The sequence below is a fragment of the Osmia bicornis genome, chromosome 1 (assembly GCF_907164935.1).
Source record: "Osmia bicornis bicornis chromosome 1, iOsmBic2.1, whole genome shotgun sequence".
NCBI lineage: Eukaryota > Metazoa > Arthropoda > Insecta > Hymenoptera > Megachilidae > Osmia > Osmia bicornis.
The window spans coordinates 14,877,117-14,894,970 of record NC_060216.1 but is presented as its reverse complement, the minus strand read 5'-3'; the positions used below and the strand labels follow the sequence as shown (position 1 = coordinate 14,894,970).

General features: G+C 38.5%; 4 protein-coding genes and 2 long non-coding RNA genes across 8 annotated transcripts; 2 read left to right on the top strand and 4 right to left on the bottom strand.

Moving 5' to 3' along the window:
* Positions 1–87: 87 nt before the first annotated feature.
* Positions 88–1,948, bottom strand: LOC114870939. Its single transcript, XM_029176230.2, has 3 exons — positions 709–1,948; positions 357–628; positions 88–283 (listed from the first exon to the last, which is right to left on the bottom strand). Exons 1-3 carry the CDS (start codon positions 853–855, stop codon positions 163–165), a joined length of 540 nt encoding a protein of 179 aa, XP_029032063.1. The 5' UTR covers positions 856–1,948; the 3' UTR covers positions 88–162.
* Positions 1,949–2,120: 172 nt separating this feature from the next.
* On the bottom strand, positions 2,121–4,875 carry LOC114883197. Its single transcript, XM_029200759.2, has 5 exons — positions 4,623–4,875; positions 4,115–4,541; positions 3,034–4,052; positions 2,572–2,956; positions 2,121–2,494 (listed from the first exon to the last, which is right to left on the bottom strand). Exons 1-5 carry the CDS (start codon positions 4,720–4,722, stop codon positions 2,233–2,235), a joined length of 2,193 nt encoding a protein of 730 aa, XP_029056592.2. The 5' UTR covers positions 4,723–4,875; the 3' UTR covers positions 2,121–2,232.
* A 157-nt stretch (positions 4,876–5,032) lies between these two features.
* On the bottom strand, positions 5,033–7,089 carry LOC123988298 (splicing factor ESS-2 homolog). The gene is made up of 3 exons (XM_046287720.1): positions 6,870–7,089; positions 5,563–6,721; positions 5,033–5,488 (listed from the first exon to the last, which is right to left on the bottom strand). The coding sequence occupies exons 2-3, from the start codon at positions 6,711–6,713 to the stop codon at positions 5,194–5,196; spliced, it is 1,446 nt and encodes a 481-aa protein (XP_046143676.1). The 5' UTR covers positions 6,714–6,721; positions 6,870–7,089; the 3' UTR covers positions 5,033–5,193.
* Positions 7,090–7,238: 149 nt separating this feature from the next.
* On the top strand, positions 7,239–12,203 carry LOC114870859. Its single transcript, XR_006829872.1, has 6 exons — positions 7,239–7,371; positions 7,448–7,499; positions 7,586–8,248; positions 8,401–8,801; positions 8,887–10,124; positions 12,120–12,203. It is a non-coding gene; the product is annotated as an uncharacterized LOC114870859 (long non-coding RNA).
* On the bottom strand, positions 10,227–17,446 carry LOC114870886 (T-box transcription factor TBX10-like). Of its 2 annotated transcripts, none has more exons than XM_029176086.2 (4): positions 16,730–17,446; positions 16,164–16,489; positions 15,794–16,045; positions 10,227–12,926 (listed from the first exon to the last, which is right to left on the bottom strand). In XM_029176086.2, exons 1-4 carry the CDS (start codon positions 16,857–16,859, stop codon positions 12,423–12,425), a joined length of 1,212 nt encoding a protein of 403 aa, XP_029031919.1. In that variant the 5' UTR covers positions 16,860–17,446; the 3' UTR covers positions 10,227–12,422. The 2 variants fall into 2 exon arrangements, with proteins under 2 accessions (XP_029031919.1, XP_029031918.1); XM_029176085.2 differs by having other exon boundaries at positions 10,229–12,926; positions 16,164–16,504; positions 16,730–17,442.
* LOC114870887 lies at positions 12,857–15,785 on the top strand. Of its 2 annotated transcripts, XR_006829873.1 has the most exons (5): positions 12,857–12,941; positions 13,019–13,907; positions 14,099–14,245; positions 15,383–15,591; positions 15,670–15,785. It is a non-coding gene; the product is annotated as an uncharacterized LOC114870887 (long non-coding RNA). The 2 variants fall into 2 exon arrangements; XR_003788439.2 differs by lacking the exons at positions 12,857–12,941; positions 13,019–13,907 and having other exon boundaries at positions 13,994–14,245.
* Positions 17,447–17,854: the final 408 nt, after the last annotated feature.

Genomic DNA, 17,854 nt, shown 5'->3' with positions numbered 1-17,854 from the left:
GTTGAATTGTCACTTTAAACGTTAAACAATGATAAACAATGATGATCCGCCAAATGGGAAAAAGATAGGATAAGATTAATCTCTTAATTAAGTTGCACTTTTATTTTGAATATCATTTTATTTTCCCATACCACTGTTTACAGAATTTAAAAATACTCTATTCTAACACTGCGGTGATGACGGTGGTGGCAAAACTTCGCAAGCAGGAACCAATATCCGATCAATCCGAGACGTGAGGCCTTTCAATCGTTGGACACGTTTCTCTTGATATTCGTCCATGTTTCTAAAACAACAGAAAAATAAGATTAATCCAGGAAATGAAGATTCTATTGTAATTAAGTTATTATAATATTTACTCTTTTATAGAGATCGGAACTTCAACGTCATAATTATAAATTTTCTGTTCAGGTTGCTCATAAGAAGCAGGAGGAACATAAGTATTGTACGTATAAGTTTTTCCACGTAGAAGATCTGTCATGATAGTTCTTTCCGATTGTGATCGAGTACTACATGAGGTGTCTATCTCAATTGGGTATTCGATCCGACGTGGTTCTACGAACATGTCCGAAATAACTTTAAAATTCAATGATACTGGTATCTTTTCTTCTTGTCGCGGTGGTTTGGGACCCTGTAATTATTTAAGGTCAATTATTAAACAGAATTAGGTGCTTCTATATGTATAATTACGTACGATATATAAAATTCTACCTCAATTTTTATTGGTAATTGTCGTGTTTCAACGCAAGGTTCACCGTACGTTACTATTTCAACTCTATCCTTGATACAGTTACAATTACATTTTAAAGTAGCGATCAAAAGAGCGATGAAAATGGAGATTACCGTATCGAAATTCATGTCTGTAGATCTTGACGTTCAAATACTCCAGTAAACGATTTTACGTTCTTAATATATGTTCGGAAGCACCCACTTCCTGTTTATTGTCGCCTTTGTATTAAGCAATTTTTAAGAACGCGTGTAAACGAAAATGTAAAGAAACGATTATTTTCTTTTTTCGCCTAAAAATTTCGCAATTCTCCGACGTGTTCGAGCGGAAGTGCAAAAATTTTTATTCACGGAAGTTGTAAGCTACACGGATATGTTTATGGAAAAAGCGGATGAAACACACGTACCGTTACGCTACGAATTTTAAATATAACCGTCTTGTATCAATCACTATACAAAATCGTACGTGCTATTATTGAGGCAGTATTATTCATAAATTACAACGATTATAAACATTCCTATGTTCAATGGATCGTTACCTAAAGCGTTCCATGTATGCAGTTAACAAGTTCCGTCAAAAAAAAGAAGCGTTTTAAGAAAAGGAAGCTTGTTAATTAAAAAACAAAGTTAAAGCTTCTGAAAATATATGTATTACGTTAGGAGTTATAAATATGTTAATATGTACTTCAACCTTTGATGCTAACTTCTTTCATTTTATAGGAAATAGAATATTTATGATAATGATGCAGTGTAAAGTGTTAGACTTTGAAGCGAATAGGAAAAGTCGAAGAAAAGGGAAATAACGACTGAAAAGAATTGTGCACAGAGCTAAAAAAAAGGGCCGTTAATGAAAAATACGATAGCGCTTTAAATAGCAACGCGTTGTGCATAGAAATACATAAATTACGTTCCCTTCAAGACAATCATCATGTTCTGCCATGTGGTGCTCGTACCAAAAATTCCCCTTTCCTCTCTTGAGAGAGTGCTCTACGAAGCGTTGACAGGTTCGCTTAAACCACGGAAGTTGAAGGAATATCGTAAATCTTGTAATACAGTTGAAGCATGAGAGAGAAGAATCCTTGTTCTATCCTTTTCTAGGTAATCCATTGAAAATAACATTCAATTTAAAGATAAATTATTCAAATCAAATTTAATATTAATTATCTAGTACATAATGCATAATTATATTAGAATTAAAAAATTATACGTTTGGAACACATAATTATATGTAATAGATTTTTAGATATCAGACAAAAATGATTAATAGATCAGTAAAATTATTAATAATAATTACACTTTGCTAATATTATTTTTATTTTATTTTATTTTATTAAATTAAAAAATATGTGGGGCGCAAGTTGATGAAATATAGACAGTTTAGATATACATATTTTTATTATCATCGAGTATATTTTACAATACATATATTTTTAAATACTCAATCCTTTCATCAAAATATTTATTTCATTTTTGGAACGAAAAGGATTGAATATTACATTACTTAAAAAATTAGGTTGGACATGATCCAGATCTTGAAGATTTTATAATCTCCATACTTTCATTAATTCCTCCATTAAAAGAAGTTTCAGCATTTTCTTGTACAACTTCTTGTTGAACTACTACTCTGCCTGGAACATAATCTGATAGAGGTGGGCCTAATGGACCACACGGTGCTTCTCCACTGTCGCTCATTTCTCCATTGTAGCTCACTGCTCCATTATACTTTGCAAATTGTTTGTAAGTTGTACCTACTGGTGCATAACCCAGATCCCTGTAAATAATCAAAATTAGTTAGTATACAAAAATTTATTCAGTAAACATTTCTTTCTTATTAATTATCAAACTTACTTATAGGTAAGAAGGCTTTCTGACATGCGATCTACATTTTCTTCTTGAGTTATGCTTTCACGTTCAAATGCTTCAAGTTCTGCAAGTTTAGCTTCTTCCCGTTCGTCATAGGAACCAATAACAACTGTTCTTGCAGGTGCTACTTTTAATTCTACCACAGGTCTATCAACCGTCACAAGTTTCTCTTCTGGGATGTTTGAAATTTTTGTTTGAGTTTTCACTTCATTTGGCACCGTTCTATGTCCAAAGGATAGTTTATCTTCAGGTATAAATTGTTTCCCCTGTCTGTAAATTACGTTTGGAGCTCGAAGATTTTTATACGCAAGAGTAAGGGATACCGCATCTGCTGGTATTGCTGGATACGAGTAATCTACTTCAGTTTCACCTGAAAAAGTATATACTTTTATGTTGGTACATTTAAATAATTATAAAATTGTAATAGGATATTTATTTATAACAAACCTGTGGTAGCAGAGTCATCAAAACAGTCTGAAGAACTACTGCTTAAAGTTATTCTAGAACGTTGTTTCTGTCTATTAGGAGAATTTAAATTAGCATATACTAGAGGTAATTTGTACGGCGTAGAAGACGCGCCACCAAATACTCCAGAATTTGCATTTTTATGTAAAGTTATTCTGGGTCCAGTAAATGATCTGGATTGGCTCACAACTCCGTTTTTTCCAGGTGCAATTTGAATAAATGGGCCTGAGGCACTGATTGTAGGATTTGAATTTCCATATACCAAGGTGCGAGATTTACTTATTGTCTCTGAAGGACTGGATAATGCGCCTAAGCCACTGATTGTAGGATTTGAATTTCCATATATCAAGGTGCGAGATTTACTTATTGTCTCTGAAGGACTGGATAATGCGCCTAAGCCACTGATTGCAGAATTTGAATTTCCATATATCAAGGTGCCAGATTTACTTATTGTCTCCGAAGGGATGGATAATGCGTCTAAGCCACTGATTGCAGAATTTGAATTTTCATATATCAAGGTGCCAGATTTACTTGTTGTCTCCGAAGGAATGGATAGTGTGTCTAAGCCACTGATTGCAGAATTTGAATTTTCATATATCAAGGTGCCAGATTTACTTGTTGCATCCAAAGGACTGGATAATGCGCCTAAGCCAGTGATTGTAGGATTTGAATTTCCATATATCAAGGTGCGAGATTTACTTATTGTCTCTGAAGGACTGGATAATGCGCCTAAGCCAGTGATTGCAGAATTTAAATTTTCATATATCACGGTGTCAGATTCACTTGTTGCATCCGAAGAGCTGGATATAATCTTTGTACTTAGAATTTCTCCGGTAAGGCTATTTATACAAACTTGGTAAGGAGTTGTTCGACTTGACATACAATTTTGGCACACAATTTTTCCAGGATATGCTGGCACTACTTTCGTAGTTTTTTCTATTATCTTACCGGTACGAGAATCAACCGGGAGAGGGTAACATAAGTCACCAATTGGTGGGAAGCTGTAAATGAAAATATTAGTACCAGAAATAATTATTCAAAATGATAAAATTTTGCCAAGTACCTGGGTACAATTTCGCCATTGGAACTCTGTGAATCATCAATTTCCACAGTTTCTATGGTTTGCTTGCTACAACCACAACCACCAGACTGACTTTCAGTGATAGTATCAGTCACGGTTGCAACGTTGTCGTAAGCAACTATTGATCCAGAAGTATCTGAAGAACTACTGCTGCTGTAGCTGGTGGAATCACTGTTACCATTGATTACAATATCTGCATTACTATCAATACTTAAACTACTGCTGCCACAAGGAGTGGAGTTACTATCAACCTGTGCACCAGAGGTAATGGTACTTTGAGATGTACTCAATGATATACCACGACGTGCAGCTGCAGCTTCATTGATTTGTTGCGGTAATGCATAATATGTTGGTTTTGGTAGTTGTGCAGCTTTCACAACTACATCACTACAGGAACATGGATTTTTACCTGTAATCAAAGAAACGTTAATAAGTGATCTTAAAGTAGATATTAATTATATTGCTAAAACTAATTTTCTTAATCAGATACCTTCTCCTAAGTTTCCACAAGAGGTGCATCGCTGGTTGGTTGCGTGGATGAGCAACGCACAAGTCGTCAAAATGAAAAGAATCTTCAAAATCGACTTCATATTGATGAAAATCTTCTTTATTTTGCATTGTCCCTCATTCAGACTGCTTTATATATATATGAAAGGATGCCGAATTCGAATACAGATTACGCAATTCATAATGAATTATATTTCCTGTTATTTTTAAAATATTTTAAACACTTCCTGTTCTTAAAGGAAGTATAGTAAATGTGTTTGTATAAAAGTCATTTCGTACGTGATGAGCCGTCATTTCCGCATTACTTTAATATTTTTGATTCCGCGTGTTAGAGCAAAGAACAGAATTACTTTGATCTCCTCGATCAATATGTGTAACATTACAAGAGATAACTTTACTGGTAAGATTTTATTATAAAATATGAATGATATGATATACACAGTTAATATTTATAGTACGTATAAACTCATATTATTCGTTTAACCATATACTAATATATTTACAACAATATACACAATACACAGTATTGAAATAAAGATATAGTTTTATTTACTTTACTTATTAAAAAAATCAGCTGCTCTTTGCCTCTGAAGAGGTAAATTAAGTAAATTATCGGTAAGTACCGGACCCAGGCATCGCGTACTGGTGTTCCCAGATTCAAGGATTTCAGGTTTGGAAGGTGTACTCAGTCGTGGAGTACTGGGTGTTCTAATACCTATTGAAGGTGTCCTCGAAGATGGAGTTCTTCGCGGCGTCGGCGTATTTGCAATACGAAGTTTCTGAGTAGCTAATCTTCTAGCTGCTGGGGACATAGTACTCAGACGGTCTATGGTTGATCTTGGAGATGGGCTATAACAAAAGAAACGGTAAATGTTAGTGCAAATAATTTTAAATATTTTATTAAAAAATATCAAGACACCTACGTTGCTAACGATTTTCTTGCTGCTTCTAGGGCTTTAATCTTTCTATCCCTGTGCCTTTCGCCAGCTTTTTCCGCCAACTGCAGCGCAAGCTGTTCTCTTTTTGGAGGTTCTGCCATTCTAAACGATGGTCCTTGACTTGTTCTTAGTAAAGGGGTATCTCCACCATCTAATCTAAACGGTGTACCTTCAATCTGACCCCATGTCATTAAAGGACTTTCACATTCTCCTGGTCGCGGACTTGGAGTTGCCACAAAACTAAATCCATTGACCCTAGGGGTTGGGTTTCTAACAATTTCTTTTCCATCAACACCAATCTTACCATCATTAGCCTTTGATTGGTTCTTTGCCAATTCATTAATAGTTTCTTTATTTTGTTGTTCATTGAATGGATTGATTCGCAACCTTGTATTCTCATGCAATACCATTTGTCTTTTTTTAGCTAGATCTATCCTTTCATCTGGAGTTAATTCAACACCATCAGGAACGTACATAATGTAATTTTTATTTTTATAACTCCAACTGTCCAACTGATTAGGCTTCTCATCACCATTTTCAATAGCCAAGGTATTTACATTATTACCATTAGTTAATGCCTTTGAATTCTCTTCAGCTTCATAAAGCCAAGCAAATTTTAACTTAAGCCTTTTTTCAGCCTCAACCATCATCTCTTCAAAACTAGCATTATCTTCGCTTGTATGTGTACTCAAATACGCGTCCAATCCAGTTTTAACTTCTGTTTTATCATTATCTTTTGCATTTGTATCAGCAGGTATGTTTTCTGATGTTTTTGATGATTTGAACTGTTCATCTTCTGACTCTGCCTTATTCATAGGTGTTTCAAATGTTGCTGGACTAGCAGGTCTTTCAGTTGCCGGTCGTCCTGAACTATACTTCTCATAAATTTCTCTCATCTTCTTCACATCATTCTGTTCCAGTGCATCCAAATACTGATTTTGTGCTTGTAGTTTATCCAAATGGGGGAAGAAATCCCTTTGAATAATTTCTCCCATTCTTTTTATGTACGAATCCTCATCTAAAATCTTTGGCTGCAGTTTTTTATACCTTTTAACTACACCTACCGGTTTCTTAAATACTGCCATATCTTTCATATTTTTTGCAGCCTCTAAAGCTTGAGATCCTGGGGAATTCATTGTTGAATCTATAAACAGAATACTGTAACAATTACAAGAAAACCAAGAACAATTTTGAGCATACATAAAACTACAACAGTTAACAATCTATCCATTGAACAAAAATATATCTTTTAAAACTGGTATGCTATAGAAATAAATACAATTTATATTTACGTTTTAGAAAAGTAAGGTTAGATAGTAAAACGTTTCCAGGTATCCTTTGTCTCTACGTTTGAAGACTATACTTTTAATATATAATCATTTTTATGTTTCAGAAGAATTGTATTGTTTACAATGTTTCCATAATTTCTTTCACAATTAAAATCTATACGAATATACACATGCAAAACTGAAAGAAAACACCACTTGCACAACAATTAGATCTAACCAACGTATGGTAACGGTAACATTCTCTTCAACTATGTCATGTGGCGCTACGGTACGTTCACTGCGGGAAACTAATCAAATGACAGTTATTTAAATTCCCGCGCATTATTAGCGTATCGTTGCATCAATTTCTCAACAATTGAGTAAGTATAATAAAACTAATTAAAAGTCAATTATTATTTGAACAGGAAGTATATAAACATTAATAAGATTGAAATAACGCATCTTCGCAAAGTAATCGTCACACGAAAGTGATAAAATAGTAACCTGTTGCAGAATACTACATATGGTATCCATTTTATTATGAAATACTTCAGATTATCATGACGGATGATTTATAAAGCTTTTAACCTATATAATTACAGATTTCGAATGCAACAACAGGTTTCATGGTGAAATATATTTATTACATAGCAGGTAAGAAATTAAACGAAAAATCAGAATTATTAAATATTTTTAACGTCGCGTAATACAATCGAATAATTAGTTGAATATTTCGATAGGGTGGTTGTTGTACCGTACAAACACGGCCCTGGCTTTGGCCACTCAGTAAGTAGCCGAAGTGATATTTTGGTCGAGCTGGGACAGTGGGATGGGATATGATTGCCTTCTCGTATTGCTGCGGCTTGAGACATGAGCTCTCGGAAGAAAAGAGGAAGAGAGACCGAGCAAAATGATCCGAGAGCCTCCGAGGTGTTGGAAAGGCACGATGAAAGACATATGAGGATTCCAGCGGCGAGATAGGATATGCCTGCCGACTATGTTACGGCGAAAATCTTTTGAGGTCCACCTTACGCGTGTTACTTCTCTCTTTTCCCTCGATTTTTTCGCAGAATCGATAGATTTGAATTTTAACGGAAAGAACTTAGTATAACTGTTCCTTTAATTGTTATTGTAATCAATGTTATTCCTTTGCGGACATTGAGGCATTGTGCGAGGGAAAAGAGAACAGCTTTCATTGTTCCTGTAGGAAGAATTTTATTTTCATTATTCATGCATTTCTTAACATTTAAATTTACTCGTCGTTTATCTAAAATTGCTCATTGTTATAGGTAAAAGTTAGAACACGAAAGTTAATTTTGAAATTCACGGCGGTTCGTGAAGCACGTGGCGCTGTCAACCTCGTACGCGAGTCAAGAAAGACGTCCCTCTATTTACGACATAAGGTAAACTTCTTTTAGGTCTCGCGGTTCACGGTCAGTGTCTGTCTTCGGATACTTCGCTTGCTTGGACAGTTTTCGTGCCACTAACAGACATGTCCGTCCTTCTTCCTGTCTTCCTCTTAACCAGATGTATTTCCAATAAATTTTATTTCTAGGATCAGAAGACAGCCTAATGAATGAAAAAGAAAAGAAAAAAATTAAATATCTCGCGCCTTGAAGGTGGATTCGGTGCAGGAAATGGCGCGCGCGTAGGAGAAGAGAAAAACAGAAGCGTTTGCCATTTTGGCACCAAGTTAAATTTACGATGAAACCCAATTTTAAATCATATTTGTTCCAAGTCACCTGTCGTCGTGCAATTAAGGAGGATGAGTCGACAAACGATAACCTACGGTCATTTTGTTGTTGCTAATAAGATTGTAGCACTGGCTAACGACTATGCTCGTCACTTTTTAACGTTAATTATATCGTTAGATTGCAACGGCAATGCTATAAATTTCGTCCTGTAACTTTTGAACATATATACTTTTCTAAATTATTAGATGCATTGCACGATTAGGTAATTTTTAATTATATTTATTGTTAATTAAGATTCGCGGTGAAATTCTATTTCGCTTGACTTAAATTTTTCGACTTAATTATAGAACGAATACAGTTGACGGGAGATTTGAATTGGATACTCAATATTTAAATAAAACCGGACGAAGAAAAGGACGGTGACGACGCAGAAGTTTAAGAAGTAGACAGAGAGATGAAGGTTGCAGACGTAAAGCATAAACAGTGGAGGTGCGATTTGACGCGCACTCAGCCATCCAAGGCGCATCTCGCTCGTTGAACGTACGCTTTAAGAATCCCGAAGAAGCGACCAACCCAATGGCTGGAATCTGTAAATCTGTCATTGCGGCCATATTCGTGCGGCTGGTACCGCAGGATATGAACTTCTGCTCGTCGTATACACCACCGTCGTACGGCTCTAGATCTCCGCGTTTCTCTTCTTTTCAGAGCTTTGCACCGAAACGGAAGCTTCTCCCTGTTTCTCGAAATAACAAATCTTCTTTTTGTTTTCACAAATGTGACAAACTCTAGGAAACTACATATCTTTTTTGTCATCTTCCTCATGAATTAAGAAACTCATGTTTTTTTTTTGAAAAGACTAAAATCCCAGTTTTGCTTTATTACGATGCAAACTCTTTCTTACTTATTCTTATTGTAATTTAATTTTACTCGACGTTATGCACAAAGCGAACTCTTTTTAGATAAATAACTATGATCTAACTTTATAATGGAATTGAAGAATAGATCTGTTTTATCGTAGATGCTATTGTAGAGATTGCAGATTCGGTGAAAAGCTGAAAAACCATTTGGTTGTATCAAAGTGCGTGAAAACTATAAAAGCGGAGAGGCAGTCGTCGCACCGTATACGCGGTATTCCCTCTGGTAGCTGGCGATGACGGATTCATGGCCCGTGGGATAACGCAAGACCTCACCCCGAGATGTTTCGGTTTACGGATGCACGCTCTTCCCTTCTTTTTTCTTCTATTTCTCACCTTTTTTTTTTCGTTTCATCTTCCGAGCGATTCATTTGTCGGTCTTTGATCCGCGACCAACAAGCTACTACCGGAAAATTGGCGAGATTTATTAAACGGTTGCCTTCTCTAGACCGTTATCCATCGTTCATTTCTTTTCTACTTTTATTTATTCCAGGATATCGTAGAAGATACACTGTTTATTGGATAGACTTTCAAGAGGCTTGTATTTGGGTGGTCAGAAGAGCAAGCGAAACGATGGAAAAGTGACAAATTCCAGATACTTCGTCGGAGGTCGTCGAACGTGTTCTCAATGGGACACAAGAACCTGCAGGGATCCAAGAGCAAAATAAAGGGTATGGTCACATGTTGAAATTGTATTCTTTACCATTATTCAAGAACAGGTATACATTTTCTATTTTCAATTCTTTATATTTAACAATTTTTCATTTATTAATTTTTCCCAGTTAACTTGTACCATATATTTTCAGGTTGAATTTACTAGCTAATTGAAATATTTTTCTCGTCCCTCGTCGCTCATTACTTGCTAACGTATTCGTGGTCCCGAACCCTTTGAGGACAGCTGATTCTCGCGAACAGAGGTGCCACCAGCAGCGCAAAGTCAACTCAACCCCGTCGAGGGGTTAACTTTCATAGGGCTGGCACCTACGAGGAAGATGAAAGAATGAGCGAAGATAGGCCGACGGCAGCTTTTTATTGCCGGCGCCGTCACGCGTCACCGATAAGCGCGGTCTCTCTATAGACGTAAAGTCTGCAGCTCGCACCGGTTCCCTCGAAACACGAGATTTCTTCTTCTTCTTCTCTTCTTCACCACCTTTGCCCTTGCCAACCCGTCGGTTAAAAGAAAGTTCCACTTTCTTTGTAGGCGCGTGCTGAGCGTCATGAAACTGAATCCGTTCCCCTTTGACAAAGCACTCGACAGAAATTTCAATCTCTCTAGGTTCTTATCTATCAAGTGTTAAATTTGATTATCATTTTCAGAGGAATTATAGGTGAAGGCTGATATAGAGTATTAAATCAAGATTGGCAGAGAACTAGTTTCAACATGAATGGTTACTCGAACCCCTTTGATCTCGTCTTTCTTTTGTTATTTCTGTAGTGCAGTTAGCGAGCGACTGCAAAACGTTTCGTTGCCTACACGAGGAAAGATAGTTCCACCGAGAGTCATTAAGGATACGCTCATAATATGTTTACACAACGAGGTTCTTCGCGTCGCCATCAATCACGAGACACGTCGGTTCATCCGTTTTTCTACGCTTAGGAACCGACAGGCTTGGCTGCTCGAGTTCCATGCCGTTTCACTTTGTTGGCATTAGTTTGTCGTTTCTAACTGCATGCTTACGAAAAATCCCGGAGACAGCGCACGATGTAAGCTCGATAATGAAAAAGATCCTTAACATTTGATCATTTTCGTTTCGAGCTAATTTTCACTTCTGGAATGCTAGGCGAAAGGAAGAAAACGAAACGGGAAGTTCATAAGAGGTCGTATAAAAGGTTACACTTTAAACTGTAGCACTTGACATCAGGTTCACGTTTATTTCACAAAGTTCTCCTTCGTTCTTTCGTTTTTTTCTTTTTTTCTCTTTGAATACGTACAGCAACAGTTGTGTAATTAGAAGCGCTCTTGAGTTGCTTAATACTAGTTAGATTCTCCAGAGAGAAACGTAAGTTTTAATAGGGAGGAAAGTTTCGAAACACAATGGCACACGATACTTGGGGGATAATTTATTAAGGCACTTAGTAGCCAAGCTCTCTCATGGGTTGTCACGGTGCGTTTACTTTTCCCGTCTTGGCTCGGGAACGTTTTAGGCTCGTTTGGCATTTCAGACACCCTGTATAAATAGATGCACTTTGCTCCTACAAAAGGCACTTTCTTTTTCGACCGTTCAACCACGGACCTACGACACCAACCGATTTGTATCACGCGATTCGATCATCGTGTACAACGGTGGTACACAAAACTTTTCTTCCTTTTCATCGTTACGAGATTCCCCGATAAATTCTCACCTCATCATAAGTAGTTTAATATCATTCGAAGCTATTTATCAAAAACACGTAGCTTTTAAATAAACGATGTAAACATTTATCGGAGGATCTGCTGTTAAAGGAAGCACGATAAAAATATTTCTTTTTTAATAAATTGTTCTTAAAATTCTACTTACAACGACGCGTTAGATACGAATATAATTTAACTGATTCTATGCTAAATACTTAAGATTAATTGACATCTTTGGTATAACTTTCGAAAATATTCCCTGTGATTTAGTCTTTGGTAAGGCACGACTCGTTTAATTCGTATAATACTTACTCTTTGGTAAACGTTGTTTCAGGCTACCTTTGGTATCAAATTTTAACACCTCATCAGTGGAACCTACACCTACTTCGAGAATGTAAAAACACCCGGAACCAAGTTGCAATTTCAAACATATTTGAAACCAATAGAAGAAAGGAATTTCTTAAAATTTTTAAAAAGTCTATCGATAATAAGGTGTTAATTTTCTCTTCAACGGATCAGATACACCTTGCTATCATACAAGTATGTACCTATCTTATCACGATCACGATTCACAAAGGGAAACGAAACTCCACTGAAACGTTCGCATAAATTTTCGCAGGAAACAAAGAAACTCGAATTATCGCGGTCCGTATAAAGAAGCTCCCGGATGAGGATGATGAGGATGCGCAGGATAATGGACGGAGTTCATGTGTGCAGTTGGTTGTCCATGGTGCGCAGGATAAGCCCATGGTCCCGTTGCTGTTGGACCGTAAAATTGATGGTGTTCCTGGCTCGATATGCTTGGAATTTGTACGGCAGGTATGGTATTCACGTAGCTGGACGATAGCACGCTGGTACTTCCCGTGGCCGGTCTTTTCGCAGGGTTTTGCATGCTGGAAACAGCGACCGAATCGCACTCGTCCGACTCGCAGTCACGGAAACCTTTGGCAAACGGATTGCTGGCGATCTTCAACTGCGTGATGCGATGATTCTGGTAGGCGGTCACCGCGGTGAACCGGGTTTCAGGGAAGGTGAACGTTTTGAAGTTCTCTGTGCGAGGATCCGGGGCCGAACCAGGTGGCGAGGGTGCCACTACCACGTGGCAACGTGGCTGATATCTGTGCATCGAGTTTAAGATTATCTGAAACAGAATACGGTAAATGGAAATCATTGCTATCAGGTATCTGACGACGTAGTGTCAAAAAGAACACGGTTTCTAAAAGAAACTTGTAGTATAAACATTTACAGAGAGTCTTGGGAAAAATCTGTCCTTGGATATATACAAGCATCTCAAGTTTTTTCGACGATCCTCTGGTATAATCGTTATTGGAAGATAGTGGTCGTAAGGGGGTAAGAAGAAACGAAGAGGAAGAAGAATCGAAAGAAAGAAAAAAAAACACACGTGAGGACCTTCCTTTTTCTGGAGGAAGGACCACCGCAGGGGGGCGGTCACGATGTTTGACAGCCACAAGAGACTCGGTGACTAATTAGTGTAAAAACTAACCCTGCGACCTACTCCGGCAACCCGACACCCTCGTCCTTCCTCCCGCGCACACTTACTGGCATATGCCGAGGCATGTGTCTCTTTGGATACATCGAAAGAAGAGCATAGAGGGGAATGGAAGGAGGAAAAGAAGAGTCATCGCAATACGGAAAAGTGTCTGTGTGGCCTGACACTGGCAACCAAGGAATTTCGACACGCGATTTTCCTTTTCCTTTTATTCTTTATTTGTTCCGCTTCATTGAGAGGTAATCGTTAACTCAAAGGAGGACAATTGACTAGAAACGCCAAGGTTTCTTTGTAATCGGTATTTTTATCTTGCTATGTTTCTCACGCGGAAAAACATAAGAGGATAAAGCACCAATTAAAAAGTCGAAATCGTCCAGTATTTCACTACGTTGGATTCCAATTTTTTACAAAGCCTGGTTGGCAGGTCTGTTCAAGAGCAATTAAAGGAACAAACTGTTTCGTGGCACGTGAAAGAAGGGTCCACGAGTCAAAATTCTTTCTGCGCGTAAAGCAATAAATTCTGAAAGGGAACACGAGCCAAAACCACCAAGAGGTTTCTCTCTCTCTCTATAAGCGAACGGGTTCAAGAAAATGCGTTTCAACAAAACAGTGGTAGGTTTACGTGTCTGTCATCGAATAATTTACACGTGAAACCTTCGTCTTTCACGAAGGATTATTAAAATTGTACTAACTATAAATATTACGAGTCGTCAAATGAATCTGTCGACGTAAACGTTTCGCCTGTGTTTGTAACAATCGACGATACGTTGAACGACCAGCTGATCGTGAAATTTTTGAAACAGGTAAATCAGGAGCAAGAGCAACCGGATGGAAAGCAATCCTAAGAGGACAAATCGTGACATTATCTTCCGACTAGCGTCTTGATCCGAAGATTCGCGCACCGTCCTCCCGCTGATTAGTGACTGAAGCCGGATCAAATTCATTAATCGGTATGCCAATACGTCTTAACACTGAATCATTTCGTTTGCAATGGTGCTTGACACCGCTGAGTTTGGCACGGATACATAGGGACGATTATTTTTAGCGCAACCGCAGGTGCATTAGGACACAATGAAGAGGGACGAGGGTTGAGAAAGACGGAACGCAAAGCTTCTTGAGATTCGACACGCGAACTAGAGCGTAACAAATTGATTTTCTTATTTTCACGTTTCAACATGACTGTTCGGTAAACATCATTTTTCTCTTTGCATCTCAGTTGTTAATCCTTTCAATGGTCCCATGGGACCGGCGCTTGTCTTTTCATTTGGGCCATGGTGGTCACCGATGACCATTAGTCATCGCAGTTTGCCATTATAAAATTTTTAATATGAAATTTCTGGCCCGCTGGTGCAACTTGAAAAATTCGCGTCGCAGCGAAAGGGTTAACGAGACGTTTGTAACTTCCAAGCTATGGAGAATTCTTTGGTGCTCTTTGGTGCTTGTAATTCTTTCGAAAGTCGTAAACACCCTGAAGTCTTTGCCCGTCTTTCCCAGGCTTCCAGGGCTTCGTTTATATTACACATGTTTACGTTACTTTACGTACGGTACAGTTTCTATTGCCGTTCCTTACTCGTGGCGACAGGAGAGCAGGATTAATAAGGCGCGGACAGGAGAAGATCTAAAGAGTACACAAAGTGGGAGTGTGCTGCTCGAAATACGACGAAAGCTAATGATAGAGTTCCGATACGAGCAATAGCGATCGTTCAACTGATTTTCAAGTTTATATGCCAACGAACTGTACGGGCGAACCGCAACTTTTCAATTTTCTAGAGAATTCAGAGAGAGAAGTTGTTATGCGATTAGAAAACAATGTCATTGACTCGTTCGTAACTCGATCAAGCTTTATCCGCTGAGCAAGGCATAAATCTGAGGAACGTGTTAAAACAATTATTGCTACTAATTACTCGTAAGACGATAATAGCTTCTAATGGAACCATGCTTCATTGTCGCGCTTTGTAACCGGTGCAGAGCCAAGTTGAGCTTAAAACGTTCCATTCAGAGAAACTTTCCTATTTCCGGGGGAATATTTTAACACCTAGTTTTTAATTGATACAATTGACAAGTAAATTATAAATTTCATTTTGCAGATACAAAAAGATTCAGAGGATTGATTCTCCTGGGAAGAAAGGAATCGAGCTAAGAAATTTACCGTGCATCGCTCAGGCCCTTATAATTTCTCGGGGAAGACGTGCTCGTATCTCAGGTCAATTAAGGCGAACTCGTCCGTAAACGACAAACACGTGGAACGCGATACTGTCGCAAACGCTCCTCTGCATCCCTCGTTCTACTTTATTACGTAGGTGTTCCTCTTTTTATGCCACTCTCAGAATGAATTACTCTACGTTAAAACAATTTTCAACTTCCCTTCCAAAAGGTGCGTAGTATCTTATGATAAATCAAAGAGCATTTAGAAAAGTTGAAGATGATAGAGAAAAACGATTGAAGTTACGAGGTAAGGTATCCATGCGGCATAGTTTTGTTACAATTGTCAGACTTACATGCCCGTTGTCATCGAGTTGATTATTGGTGAGTTTCAACTTGTCGAACGAAACCGGCTGCTTCATCCAATGTGCACCGCTGGCAGGACTATCAGGGTGAACGTGAATCCTTGGGGGAGAGACAGGATCTGCGCGACCGGCAACCACCCAGGCACTGCTATGGAAAGCGTATCTGTACCTTTTGTCGTCGCAGGGAACGAAGTCCATCACTAACAAATAATCGGTATTGGGGTCCAAGCCGAAAAATCGACACTGTAAAGTCAACATTTTCTTCGTTTTATACTCCGCCCGTTCTATGTACCGGTAGGTATCTATTTTTTGTCTACACCCTCGAAAATCACAGAGTAGTAATTTTTCTTAACCATAATACCTGAAAAGTAGGAAACATTCTTCTACCAGCTTTGGTCACGATCATTTCAGTTCCTAATTGATGGAATTCTTCCCAGAGTGGTTTCGCCTCGAGGGCGGCTCCAGCGCCGACCAGAGCAGGATGAAGAGGCCTTTTCGAACTGATTTCTTCCGACGAATTACCGCCATTCTCGTTCGGATGATGATCACCGTGATGATGATTGTTGTTGTTACTGTCGTTGCGAGATTCGATGGTAGCCGTCGAAGAGACCGACGAATTGGTAACACGCGGTGTTAGCGATGTTTTTGGTAAGTTCGGAGGGCTACGCGATCGTTTCGCTCTTCCTGCTGATTGCAAACAGGCTGAAATAACACTTTGATTTCTTAAAATCTATTTTACAACATATCGTACTAATATGCAAACGAATTTGTTTATTAATATACGTTATTCAAGTATAATCGTTAACTTTTTCTTATAAAACCTCAAAATTTTTAATTAATATAACTCATAATTAAATTAATAAATATTTAATACTGTTTATTTTTCTCTAAAAAAATTTATAAATAAATATTAAATTTAAAGAGTACCTTCCATCTGCTGCATAGGTGATGGAACATTGGCGATGGACTGACCATGCTGACCTGGATGATGCGTGGCCCATTGTTGGTAACAACAATCGGCAGCGATGTCGTGTCTCTGTTCATGTTGCTGTTGCATCCTTGCAAACTTCTAAACCGCATACACAAGATCCTTTGCCCTTCTCTTAACAAATTCACTGTATCAATCTTTTAAGACCTTCTCAATCTACGATTCTTTTTAATTGTAAGTACATAATTTACACAATTATTATCACCATCACTTTGTTTTTATATTTGTAACGAAAAGCACATCATCCCCTCGGGGTAATCAACACTCGAAGCTTCGTCTTGATGTTTACAATCCTTTTAGTCGGTACGAAACAATGGGACGACATATGGATACCGAGTTACATCCCTCGTTGTCAACGATGAAATAACAGGAAGAAAGAGAAATCGGTGGAGAATGCTTATCTTTCGCTTGGCCCGGGGTTAGTCGTTAAGTCGTCGCAATCAGCGAGGTTCGAGATCCTGGCGGAATATCAGAGGATGCTCGACATCGTCGACGGGTTCTCACACCTCTCGTCAACAGGACTTGTCCTCACCTCGGTATCCGGACGCTGACAAGAGCTTAAAGCTCGCCTCGTGAATCGGATGAATCAGAAAGAACTCCCCCGAGTCGACTACACACCTCGTGGCTTATCATCGAGACATCACTCTCCTATGTGTATATATTCCCTCTCTCTTTTCACGAGGGAGAATCTCCTCCTTCTTCTCTACATTTCTGTTGGTTTCCTGACGGTAAACCGATTCAGGGATAGTGGAGAGGAGGATTGAGAGGCAGGGAAGATTTTGTACAAGGAAGGAGGGGTTTCTAGAGGATCCTCCTACGCGGGACACCCACGCCAGGCTAACTTCGGTTCACTTGGGACGCTGACTGCAACCTCTTCCTTTGGATCCGGTGCCAAAAGGCGGAGTCTTCTCGTACGGGAAGAAACACTTGGGGGGAATAGAGCACGAGCTTCAGCCTCGCAAGGGAATGAGAAACCTTTCCTTGTGTATTATACGCTTGATTGCGGACCACTAGGGTTAATTGATTAAAATGAGGTGATGATTTCTGTGATACCTTGCTACGAT